We start from the raw sequence: 12,923 nt of genomic DNA, 5'->3' as shown, positions 1-12,923 counted from the left end.
TACGCCTCCCATTGGCTAATCAGCATGATATGCAAATTAACCGACAACAAAGATGGCGGCTAATTTGCATACTGCAGGCAGGGCAGGACAGCACAGCTGCCAATGTGAGAGCCGCCATCCAGGCCCCCGTGTGCAACCCCAGAAGCTGCCTGCCTGCCGCCCGTTGGGCCGCAGGCTGGCCCCAGAAGCCCCAGAAGCCGGTGATCGGGAGGGAGATGGGGGTCCCCTGCCCAGGCCTGACACCTCTGGCAGAGGCGTCAGGCCTGGGCAAGGGGCTGATTCAGCAATCGGAGGGTAATGGAGGTCGACGCCTCTGGCAGAGGCGTCAGGCCTGGGCGGGGGGCGGAGCCGGCAATTGGAGGGGTCTGGGGGTCCCCTGCCCAGGCCTGACACCTGGGCCAGAGGCATCATGCCTGGGCGGGGGCGGAGCCAGTGATCAAGGGAAGAAGGGGGTCCCCTGCCCGGGCAAGGGGCCGATCAGGCGATCAGAGGGTGATGGGGGTCGACGCCCTGGCCGAGGCATCAGGCCTGGGCGAGGGCAGAGCCAGTGATCGGGGGGATATGGGGGGCCCCTGCCCAGGCCTAAAGCCTGGGCCAGAGGTGTCAGGCCTGGGCCTGGGGGGCAAACTGGCGATTGGTGTGAACTACAGAGGAAACACCTTTTCTGACCGCTCATTGGCTAAGCTCCCTGTATGCCACTGGCAATATTCTTAGTAACTTGGGTAATAAGAATCCAATAAAGGTGATCTAGGGTTTTTCACCACACTCCTGGTGAAAAAAACGAGGGTCCGCTGCTGGAGGGCTAAGAAATGTCATATCCTGCCCTAGCCGGTTTGACTCAGTGGATAATGCCTTGGCCTGCCGATGGCAGGGTCTGGGTTCAATTCTGACGAAGGGCATGTACCTAGGTTGCAGGCTCCTCCCTGGCCGGGACCCAGGTCAGGGCTCATGCAGGAGGCAACCAATCAAAGTGTTACTCTCACTTTGATGTTTCTCTCTTTCTTTCCCTTTCTCTTCCACATTCTCTAAAAATCAATGGAAACATATCCTCAGGTGAGGATAAAAAAATAATAATAAAGAAATTATTATTATATGAAAGACACATCTTGAAAATGCCTAAATAAAGTTGTCATTCTTTTGTGGTGAAGGGACTGGAGTCCGTGTTGATGAAAAAACCTTGCTGGCTGCGGTGACGGGCAGTGGCTGCAGCAGCGGGGTGATGGGGCTGGTGCCTTCCCTTGATTAGCCCAGTCACCTCCCACAAAGGGAGGCCAGACTGCGGCTTAGGCCCGCTCCCCAAGGAGAGCAAGGAGCGGGCCTAAGCCGTCACTAGGACATTCCCTGAGGGCTCCCAGTATGTGAGAGGGGGCAGGCTGGGCTGAGGGACACCCCCCCCCCAGTGCACAAATTTCGTGCACTGGGCCCCTAGAGTGTGTGTGTGTGGGGGGGGTATTTTATTATGATGCAAGTATGGTGAAGTCAACCTATCGGGAGATGGTTGCCCTTAAAAAGACATTTTGCTGCTCTGGCCAATGTGGCTCAGTTGTTTGAGTGTCGTCCCATGTACCAAAAAGTCACCAGTTCAATTCCAGGTCAAGACACATGCCTGGATTTCAGGCTTGATCCCTGGTAGGGAGCATGCAGGAGGCAGCCAATCAATGATTCTCTCTCATCGATGTTTCTATCTCTCTCTCTCCCTCTTTGAATTCCATAAAATATATTTTTAAAAAAGACATGTTGGAGCACAGAGTTTATAGGGCAGTGAAATAACGATGGGTACACATACTGTACACAGAATGTACAACACCAGGAGTGACCTGTAATGTAAACGATAGACTCTGGGTGATGATGATGTGTCAGTGTAGGTTTATCAGTGGCAACAAATATACCCTCTGGTGGGGATGTTGACAATGGGGAAGGCTGTGTAAGTGTAGGAGATGGGGTATATGAAAACTCTGTCCTTCCCCTCAATTTTGCTGGGAAAATAAAACAAACAAACAAACAAAAAAACCAAACAGTTGCCCAGCTGGCGTGGCTCAGTGGTTGAGCATCAGCCTATGAAGCAGGAGGTCATGGTTCGATTCCTGGTCAGGGCACATTCCTGATCAGGGCCCATGCCCAGGTTGTGGGCTTGATCCCCAGTGTGGGCTATGCAGGAGGCAGTCAATCAATGATTCTCTCTCATCACTCATGTTTCTATCTCTCTCTCCCTCTCCTTCCCCTATGAAATCAATAAAAATATATTTTAAAAATAATAAAAAACAGTCTTTCAGTGGCAGGTATGACTCAGTTGGTTGAGCATTGTCCCTCATACTGAAAGGATCACCAGTTGACTCCTGGTTGGGGCACATGCCCAGGTTGCAGGCTCATGGTGCATGCAGGAGGCAGCCTATTGATGTTTCTCACATCAAAGGGTCTCCCTCCCTCTCCCTCTCTCTAAAATTAATAAAACCATATTTTAAAAAACAGTCAGTAAAAAAGGAACAACAAAAAATTATGAGCTGACCATTATCTGTGGCTAGAACTGCACTGTTCAGTAAGGTGAACACCAGCCACATGTGGCTATTTGGCACTTGAAATGAGTTGCAGGTGTACCAAAAACCACGTTTTGAAGACTTACTATGCAAAAAGGAAAATATCTCAGTCATTTTTATTTGGTTACATGTTGAAATGATAATACGGGGGGGGGGGCAAAAGTAGGTTAGTAATACATAATAAATAAATTAATAATAATAATACAAGAAAAAAGTGTTGCATACTCACAACTATAGCCTACTTTTACCCACCCCTGCATTATAATTTCAACATGATAGATAGGGTTAAACAAAATACATTATTTAAAAAATTTTAAAGAATTTAAGAAATTGATTTTTAGGGAGAGAGGAAGGGGGGAGAGAGAGAGAAACACTGATGCCAGAGTGAAATATTGATCAGCTGCCTCCTGCATGCTCTCCATGGGGGATGAAGCCCGCAACCCAGGCATCTGCCCTGACCTGGAATCAAATCGGCAAACTTTGGGTGCACAGACAACACCCAACCAACTGAGCCACATTGGCCAGGGCTACATTATTAAGATTTTTTAAAGGACATGTTTAATACAGCACTCAATAGTATGTACATGTGGAATGAAGCAGTCAGACCTAAGCTTGGAATCTGGACCCCACTTACTTGGTCAGGCAACTTAACTTCTCTGGGCCTCAGTTGATTGTTTTTTTCCTATAACATGGGGATAAATAGCAATCCTCTAGGGCAGTGGTCAGCAAACTCATTAGTCAACAGAGCCAATATCAACAGTACAAGGATTGAAATTTCTTTTGAGAGCCAAATTTTTTAAACTTAAACTATATAGGTAGGTACATTGTTATTAACTTAATTAGGGTACTCCTAAGCTGGCCTTTGCTAAAAACGTCCTCAATCTGATTGAGGTACGTTCACTGAGGTCGATCCCTTCCAACTCTCCCATCCACACTCGTCTTGTATGCTTGTTTCAGATAGACGAGTGTGGATGGGAGAGTTGGAAGGGGTCGACCTCAGCAAACGCTCCTCAAAACAATGTACCCCCCCCCCCCCCCCCCCCCCCCCCCGTGCTGCGTCTCCCCGTGGCCCGCCTGCGCCGTGTCTCCCATCACCAGACCGACACCCCCCACTCCTTCTAACGAACTTCTTCAAAATAGACTCGCCCAGGCCGAAAACCAACTTCTGCACATGGGCCACGAGGTTTCAATCGCACCGTATGTGCGCGCCCGCACGTGGTATTTTGTGGAAGAGCTACACTCAAGGGGGCAAAGAGCCGCATGTGGCTCGTGAGCCGCGGTTTGCCGACCACTGCTCTAGGGTTATTGTTAATTCAAACCGCTCTCTTTAAAGAAATTCAGCTTGGTGGGATTGGCGGGGGCACCTCCCTCCAACATAAAATGTGGATCATGGCTGTGATTCCATGCCCCAATGGCCACGGCTTTTTGGGCAGATCCAGGATTCTGCCCTTGGCCCTAGGGTGTTTCTCTTTGAATGTCTATAGTTTCCCCACTCTTAGCAGGTCTAAAGTGGGTCTGTTTTTCTTCTCCCTTTCCTCAGCTCCCCGCCAATTACACAAAATAAAAGCTGGCCCTGTCTCTCGATCTGCAGCCAGCTTCCAATTACACCTGAGAAGGGAAAGGACGGGAAGGGGAGGAGAGGGGAGGGAAGGGGAGGAGAGGGGAGGGGAGGGGAGGGAAGTTCATCCCTAGCATCTCCCTATTACTCAGGATTAGAGGCAGTGATTCTAACCTCACAGCATCTTGCTTCATTTTTGTTTTTTTAAATATATTTTTATTGATTTCAGGGAGGAAGGGAGAGGGAGAGAGATAGATAGAAACAACAATGATGAGAGAATTATTGATCGGCTGCCTCCTGCACACCCCCTACTGGTGATCAAGCCCACAACTTGGGCATGTGCCCTTGGCTGGAATCGAACCCAGGACCCTTCAGTCCTAGTTTGTTGCTTTGTTGTTTTGCTGCTTGTCTTGTCTGCTCTACACTGGGACTGTCTGTCTTTTTCACTGCTTGACCCAGCAACAAGCTCAGTGCCTGGCATATAGAAAGTGCTGCTTGCTCAGTGAAGAATGATTGAGATAGCAAGTGGCCCCAACATAGGTGTCCAGTGAGGATCAGTGACATCCTTGTCATCTTTCATGTTAGGGACATATATGCTTCCTTACTGCCATCGCCCCAGGGGCTGGTATGTAAGAGGTACCCAGAAAAATTGTGTGGAAGGGGTGAATAGAGCTTAGCAGCTTCTAGAGGTTTTTGGGATAGGATAAGATCCTCTCCTCAGGACCCACCACTCTCCCTTCTGAAGCCACCACTACCCCAGCCCCAGCCTCAACTGGCCCCCACAAATGCAGTAAGAGCAGGAGAAGCATAAGAACTGAAGCCAAGACTGAGACCAGTGCCAGTAGCCTGAGTTCCCTCACCCTGGCCATCAGTGTGGCTGCCCTCTGGAACACAAAGGTAGCTGGTTAGCCTGGGGATGGAAGCCCCTCAAAGCTGGACTTGCAGAAGGGACCAGGGCCAACCATATTGGGAACACACAGGACAATCTGTAAACCAAGTCCCTGGAAGTCAGTCAGGTCAGGCTGGCAAGACATCTTCCCCTCCCTCCTCCCAACCTACCTGTAGTTGCTTGGCAACCATTGTGGCTCTGGACCAGAGCAAGAGGCAACTCGGCATAACAGGAGTCCAGGCCCAGCAGACAGGACACCCGTCTCCCCAAGAGCTGCATGACCTGGGGAGGAGGAGAGAGAATGGTCCCTAGCTGCTTCTCTCGGAGGCCACCTGAACTGGTGGGACCTTGAGGCACCAGAGGTTCAGAAAACTGTAGGCAGCACCTGGGGATGAGGGGGATTTGATATGCAAAAGCAACTGCAGAAGGACCCCCACTTCAGCTGGCGATACTTCTCCAGTATCTTTCCTGATGACCCCTAGGCCTCTGCTCAATGGCTCTCTGCCATTAGGGAGGGGATTGTCCCCCGTTCCTTCAAAGTATTTAAGAAAAGTTAATTTTCCTGGCCAAAAAGAGGCAAATGACAGGCCTCCTAGACCCTCCATCACCTCCTCTATAAAGTGGGCCAATGTTGAGCCCCTGGGAAGATCCTCCAGCAGAGAAGTAAGAATTACTCAGCCTCAGGAGGAGTTCGCTCCAAAGGGAGCAGCTGGTATTTCATCTCACAGACCCACTGCCCACCCAGCTCTGCAGTGGGGCCGCCTGTGTATACCCACTAGGTGCTTTTCACAGGGGCCCTGCCCACCACCCTTGTACTGCAGCCTACCCTGCAGGCCCTGGGGCGTAATCAGTCCCCGAGTTTGGCTCAGCTCCAGGCTGGAGACACCCCATCGGCTTCCATTGTCAGAACTGGTGACCAGGAAGCAGGAGGATGCTTTTGTCACCGCAGCTGCACTCATTTCACACCTGATGAGGAAGAAGGTCTCTGTACAACGGAAGAGGCCTCTCCTCCCCCGGTTGAGCCTTGACCTGAACGTGTGGTCCTCCTCACATTCAGCAGCTGTGGTCCTTAGAACTGGGGGTTTTCATTCAGGGCTTCCGAACATCTTGTCTCCTGCCCAGACACCTGGGTCCTGAGCCAAGTCCAAGAACGCGCAAATCCCTGTCTGATAGGCTTTCTGGGTCCTCAGCTTCTCCGCCCTCCTGTGAAGGCTGCGCTGGAACAAACTGAGAGTGGGCGGGAAGAGGGATCGCTCGCCCGGGACCTGGGCTAAGTCTGGAAAACTACACGTCTTGGCCGCTGCCCACGAGCGGGGAAGGCAGGGGCAGTGGGCCGGAGGCTGGCCCGGGCTCGCCACGCCGCGTCCCCACGCCCGCAGCCACGCGGGAACCGCGGCGGGGCCCAGCCTCACCCACCCGGGACTGCGGCACCGGGGATGGGACGGGGCAGGGCTGTAGGCTCCGCCCTGAGGTGTAAGCCCCGCCCAGAAAGCTCTGCCCCTAGTCCAGCGCCTTCATCAAGGCCCGCCCCACGCCAAGCCCCAACCAGCCAGCTTCGACTCAGCTAGGGCAGGGGCGAGGAGCTGCCCGACCACGGGCTCCCGAGGAGCAGGAGAAATGAAAAAGGGGTGCAGGCTGTTATAAATACTCAGAGTGGTCTACAGCTAATAATGCCGGAAACTAAAAGTTAAAAGCAGCCGGGCCTTGTGGCTCAGTGGTTAAGCATCGACCCATGCACCAAGAGGTCATCGGGTTGATTCCCTGTCAGGGCACATGCCCGGATTGCGGGTTTGATCCCTGGCAGGGGGCATTCAGGAGGCAGCCAATTCATGTTTCTCTCTCATGTTGATGTTTCTCTCTCATTGATGTTTCTATTTCTTTTTCTCTCTAAAATCAATAAAAACATTTTTTAAAAAGTTAAAAGCGATCAGTTGTGAGTGCTCTGCAGAGCTCCCTTTCCCCTACCTGCACCCCATCTTCCCTCCCCCACCCGCATCCCTATTTCAGCTGGGCCATAGAACCCAGGGAAAGAAGAGATGCCTACTGAGAAGGCTAAAGGCTAATGCTCTCTATAATATATTAACCTCTATTTGTAAAAACTGCTGTTTGAATTTTCCACTTTGCATAAATAGTCTTGTTCTATGAATTCAACTGTCTGACCTTGCAAGCCGCTCTGCTGCTGTTTCTACCCACCCCCATACCAGGTGCCTGTTAGTTATCTACTAAGTTGCGCTGTGCTCAAGATTACAAGCTGCCTGCAAAAATAACTTACATAGAGCTCTTTGTAAAGTCTGCAGAAGGTCTGGAAAAACTCTTATTTGGGAGACAAAGGGCTGGAAAGATATAAAAAGGTAAAGCTTCCTCCATGTTTTTGGCTCAGGCATAGTAAAGCAGTGTAACTCCATTTCTTAGGCATTGCTTGGTTTTCCCGGTCTTCTGTAACACTGCTAGTGTGGCGTTTACTCCTGGTGGTGTGGCTACATGGGGTCCTGACTTTTCTTCCAAAACCAGAACACCTATTTGTTGTAGTTAATAGTTTTATTGAGATTATTTTCAAGAATATTCGATAAAATTCACATATGTATGTTGCACCATTGCAAGTGGCCCATTCTGTAATGTTTACTGTATTCTCAGCGTCGCTGGATGCTCACCACTATCTAATTTCAGAACAAACAAAGAAAACAACACACCACCAACAACCCGTTGGCAGTCACTCAGTCTCCCCTCCTCCCAGCCCATGGCAACCACTAATTTTACTTTCTGTTTCTATAGATTTTCCTGTTCTCAACACCAGATCATTTCTGTGACATAAGTCACCCCATTGTGTGGAAGGAGAGAAAAGCCATGTGAAGTCAGGGTCCCAAGAGAACAGGTGGCTTGGGAGTGGGGAGCAGAGGTGAAGTCTGTTTCCTGGGCTCTAGGCAGCCTGACACCTGTCCACAAGAAGCCACCCAGGTGTTTGAGAGGAGAGGGAATAGGAGGAGGAGAAAGGGTCCTTCGGGGAGAAAGCAGGGTGCTGGCTGAGAGGCCTGGGATAGGGAAGGAAGTCATGGGGGGGGGGGTCACAGGGTAGCCAGCTTTCAAGTGGCCTGGCAGGGCTGGGCTGTCCATCTGCATGCATCTTCAGCCTCTTATTGCCAAGGAAGCCAAACCTCTGTCGGTTCCACCTCTGAGTAGTTAGTTGAGGGAGCCATTGTTTCCTGATTTGGATCCTCTCATCCCCAGTTGCCCCCAACTCCCTCCATATGTGTCCTGACCTCGGAGAAAGGAGCTAGAAAGAGAAACAGAAGAGAGGAGGGCGGGGCAAGAGAGAGAAGCCTGGAGGTGGAGGGGGAGAACAGGTGAGGAGGAGGAAGAGGGTGGAGGGTGGGGCTCCATCTATAAAGCGAGAACGCCTGCTGGCTAGTGGGCAGGAGAGCTTGCCACATACTCCAGAGGCACCAGGAGCCCCGTAGGCTTTGGTAAGTGTCCCCTCGCTGCAACCGAGACCAGCAGCTGATCTCCCAGGAACCACTTGGCCTGATCCTGTGCTGCCTGCCTCCCTTGCAGAGGGTCCTGGCTTGAGATGGGAGGGGGGTGTGATCCCAGTGCCTGCTGCTGTCCATTTGGTGTCCTTCTTACCCCCCTCCCACCTCCCCTGTTATCCCTCAAGGATCAGGAGGAGGAGAACAAATCTGCACCATGAACTTGTGGCTCCTGGCCTGCCTAATGACCTGCTTCATAGGCACCTGGGCCCCTGCTGTCCAAGCTCAAGGTACTGTCTGGGGCCATACCTACTCTCCTCCCCACAGGTTCCCCCCTTCCCATCCATCCTTCTGTCTGCCTCCCCTCTTCCTTTTGCCTATCCCCTCCTCTAAAAGTCTGAGCTGATTTCCACCATCAGATTCTCTGACAGCTACCCCATCCCCAGGCATGTGGAAACTCCTGGCATCTGTGCAGTCCCTGTAGTGCCTCCACCAAAGCCCATGACCCAAGTCTTTCCTGCAGGGACTCCAGTCAGCCCAGGGAATGTGGGAAGCAGAGGGTGGCTCCCATAGTGGCCTAGCCCCTTGTCACCAGGGACACACTGCAGTGATCTCATCCTGTAGGGCCCCAGAGACTAGCAGGAAAGGGTCCTCTTCCCAGCTTCCCCCAACCCGGGCTAACTGGGTGGTCAGGCTGAGGGTCACTACTCAGCCTTTATGGGCCTCAGTTTCCTCATGTGCAAAGTGGGGCTCCAAATTCCCCCTGTAGAGAGAGGGGCCATGAAGATCCAACGGACTAATGCCTGCAAAACGCTTGGCCCAGTGCCTGCAGCACCAACAGTAATTACTGTTATTATTGGGAAATATCTTCCCTCCTCTCCCTAGATTAGGCACTTGAGGATTTTGGTGACTAAAAGCCAGTTCTGGGCATGCAATACCCCAGGAGAGGAGCCCCACCACGGTGCCCTCCATCGCAGTGGGCCCAGGGGAGGCAACTGAACCCCAGCAGCTGGCAGGGCAGGGTCGAGGTCCACCTGCCCCACCCACCCCTTACTAGTCCCCCAGCAGATCTTAGCCTTTGCCCCAGAGGGGGCTGGGCTTAGTTTCCATTGCCCTGGTATCAGAGGTCTATTCCAGCAGGCAGGCAAGCCCAGGCCCTTTGATCCTGGCCCCCAGCCTGAGGAACTGCTTGCCTGACACTGTGCCCCAGGATCCATTTGACTCCACTGCCCCTTGCTCTCTGGGACCATTCTTGCCCTCTCCTTTACCCCTCCTTCTGGCTTCACTCTGCCAGGGCTTAGTCATGGTCACTCCAAGGGCCAGTAGAGGGACAGATCCCTTGAAGGCCTCTGTACCATCTTTTGCATCAATTCATCCTTTGCTTCCAGACCCTCTGGCACCAGCACCTCCTCCTCTGAGTGCCTCCCCTTCTGAACTTCCCCCTCCCAGCATAGATCAATTTCCTGGTCTTCCTGCTAGGCCAGAACATCCCCGATGACAACACTAGGTCCAATTCCCTTCTGTTTATCCAGGCATTTGGCCCTGAGTAGGAACTCTAAATGCTTTTATTCAACTAAAGGGTAAATGAACAGAGACCTCCCGTTTCTGGTCAGGTGACTCAGAAAGGTGACTCTGATGGGAACAGAGAGGAGGTACCTGAGGTAGACCGAGGTGCGGAAAGGCCAATCTGGAGCAGGAACCAGGACATCAGGAACAGCAGGCCAGCCCACTCATTTTAGGAGGAGGGACCCAGAAGGCAGTGGTGGCCCCTGGCCCCTCCTCAGGGTACTGCATCTGCCCTCCTTGCCCTCTGTCCCAGAGCAGGAGTAGAAATGGCCTTGGTCTCCCATTCATTTTGAGGTCCTGGGCCCTTCCTAGCCAGGGTCTCAGGCCCTCTCCAACCCCTGCCAGCTGTCCCCATATCAAGGACCAAAGGTGAGCCTAATGGCTTCCTTATCACCTGGGCTGTCCCTCAGCCTCCATAGGGCCTGGGACAGTCATGATATGTTTGAGGGCGCCTACATCGGTGGCTGTGCCTGCACACCCAGTGCAAATGCAGCCACACAGATACATAGAAAACTGAGCCTGGCCATGGCTGTGTCACTCAATGGCCTGTGAACCAATTTCAGGTCAAGGGCACATACCTGGGTTGCAGGCACATGCGGGAAAGCAACCAATGTCTCTCAACTTGATGTTTCTCTCCTTGCTTCCTCCCACCCTTCCTCCCTTCCTCCCTCTCCAAAAATCAATGGAAAAAATATCCTCAGGTGGGGATTAACAACAAAAATAAAAATACAAAAAAGAAAAGTGAGCCTGGGTGACTGTGTGATTGCAGGTGTCTTTGAGGACTGCTGCCTGGCTTACCATCCCTACATCAAGCAGACTGTGCTCCGGCGGGCCCATAGTTACCATCACCAGGATGTGAGTGGGAGCTGTAACCTACCCGCTGTGATGTGAGTGGGACAATGGGGGCTACGGTGGGTGGGAGCTCACACATAACTTTGCTTCCCACTTACACATTAACCTTGCACTCCACTCCCACTTGCACAGATTCCACTTCCCTCGCAAGATGGTGTGTGGGAACCCAAAGGCCAAGTGGGTACAAAATGGGATGAGGTTACTGAATCATCGGAAAAAGCATCACCAAGGCACCTCGGGAAACTTCCAAGGTGGGTGAGACCCCAGCCCAGCTGCAGGCTACTGAGCTTCTCAACCCCCAAAGGAGGGGATTGCAGCCTAGTACGCTGACAGCTGCCCACACCCCAAAGAAAGCCAGTTGCTGGGGAGTGGGAGACTGAGTGAATGAGCAATTCTTTTAGTCAAAACACTTTCAATTGCCAGAGTTGGGAAAGTCAAGCAAATGGGAAACTCATCAGTTCAAATGACCAGCTAATGGCTTCAGGCTTGGCTGGATCCAGGTGTTCAAAGGGTATTGATGAATCTATTATCTGTTTCTATTTCCATCTTTCTGACAGGCTCTCACACTATTGGGAAGAAGCTGAGCTCTGGAACCTACAGGGTTCCACACTCCTTGTTTAGAGGTGGCATTGGAAGCAGCAAGAGGAATGCCTCCCTCCCAACAATAGCTAATCCAGGTAAGGACTTGGATCATGTTACCATCTCTGGGCTCATCATGATGAGAGCTCATGATGAGGCCAGATTGGGTCAAGGACTCATCAGCAGGACCAAGGAGGGTTGGTTCGGTGGTCAGCCCCACAGGTTCACATGAGAGTGTCCTAGGTGTCCACAACTGACCCAGCCCAGGAAACTTCAGCTCCATTCCACTCTCTGTCACCTGCCATCCTCTCCAGTCCTCTCCAATCTCTCCTGCAGGACTGTGAGACTGCACATCTCCAGGATCAATCAACTCAAGATGGGCTGGAGTTTCTCCACCGTGACTGTTGCCTTGCAGCACCCCAATTGCTCTATCCTTCAAGCCAACTCTCCAAGCTGTACCCAAGTCTGCATTGGTCTCTCACCCCGCCACCTCCTGCTCCTTAGGCAGCTGTAAGGAGGGAGCCCTTTGTTTTCTTTGAGAACCAGAGCCAGCCCTGGCCAATGGTTCTGATGGACAATCATCAAGGATCACCACCCATTTGCAGTCTTTTGTCACCTACTCTGGGCCACACCTGCCTATGTCCCTCTGGGCCCTTGCAAAGCTCTAGTCCATTCATGGACACCCCTCTTGAGCTGTGCTTTTAAAAATAAACCTTTGGTGGAACATCATTCCTGTCTCTGTCACGTTTCATTATGGAGTGCCAGTCCCAACCTGTGCTGAATTCCACATGATCCCCTCTCACTCCAGGATAGCAGACATCTCTGGGGGGGGGGGGGGGGGGGGCGAGCACTGGATTGCTAGATATAGGACCGGGTGCATGTTCAGCTGGTGACCTTGAGCAAACCGCGCCTCTCTCTTGCTGCCTCCTTCCTGGTTTGTAAAGTGGGGTCACATGCTTGCTTTGCCCAGGTCCCTGGGTTGTCATAACCGGCTCATGGATGAAGCCTCTGTAAGCACTGATGGCTGCCCAGAAGCTCCTGAGAGTTTGGGTGAACCAGACCCCAGCTAGGACAGAGTTCAGGGACTGCTCTGCAGGAGGAGGAAGGGGCAAATTTCAGGGTCCAGGTCACCACTCAAACTCAATGTAACCAAATGTGCTGTCCTCAGGCAGCCATATCCATGACAAAGAATGTTCTGAATGAAAGCAAATGTACCATCTTTAGAGGAGAAGAGGTAGTTTGGGGCCAGGAGCCAGACTTGGAGGAAACTGGGTCACATCCAGGCCTCACTATGCTATTGTGATCCAGGCAGATTCCACAAACTCTCTAAACCTCAGTCCCCCACCCCACCCCATCTATAAAATGTAGTGATAGCACTGCCTGCCTCATACAAGTTTGTGGGGACTAAATATATTCCTATCTGTGTTGTAGACACACACATACTGACTACATGTTAACAGGATGAGAATCTCAGCCATCAA

The 12,923-nt window shown here is 51.9% G+C and overlaps 1 protein-coding gene across 1 annotated transcript; it reads left to right on the top strand.

The window, feature by feature from the left end:
* Positions 1 to 8,626: 8,626 nt before the first annotated feature.
* CCL25 (C-C motif chemokine ligand 25) lies at positions 8,627 to 12,255 on the top strand. The gene is made up of 5 exons (XM_036314071.1): positions 8,627 to 8,735; positions 10,781 to 10,898; positions 10,996 to 11,114; positions 11,421 to 11,540; positions 12,251 to 12,255. The coding sequence occupies exons 1-5, from the start codon at positions 8,663 to 8,665 to the stop codon at positions 12,253 to 12,255; spliced, it is 435 nt and encodes a 144-aa protein (XP_036169964.1). The 5' UTR covers positions 8,627 to 8,662.
* The last annotated feature ends 668 nt before the right edge of the window (positions 12,256 to 12,923 follow it).

This window comes from Myotis myotis, unplaced genomic scaffold (assembly GCF_014108235.1).
Source record: "Myotis myotis isolate mMyoMyo1 unplaced genomic scaffold, mMyoMyo1.p scaffold_m19_p_6, whole genome shotgun sequence".
Taxonomy (NCBI): domain Eukaryota; kingdom Metazoa; phylum Chordata; class Mammalia; order Chiroptera; family Vespertilionidae; genus Myotis; species Myotis myotis.
This window is presented reverse-complemented; position numbering and strand designations above follow the sequence as displayed.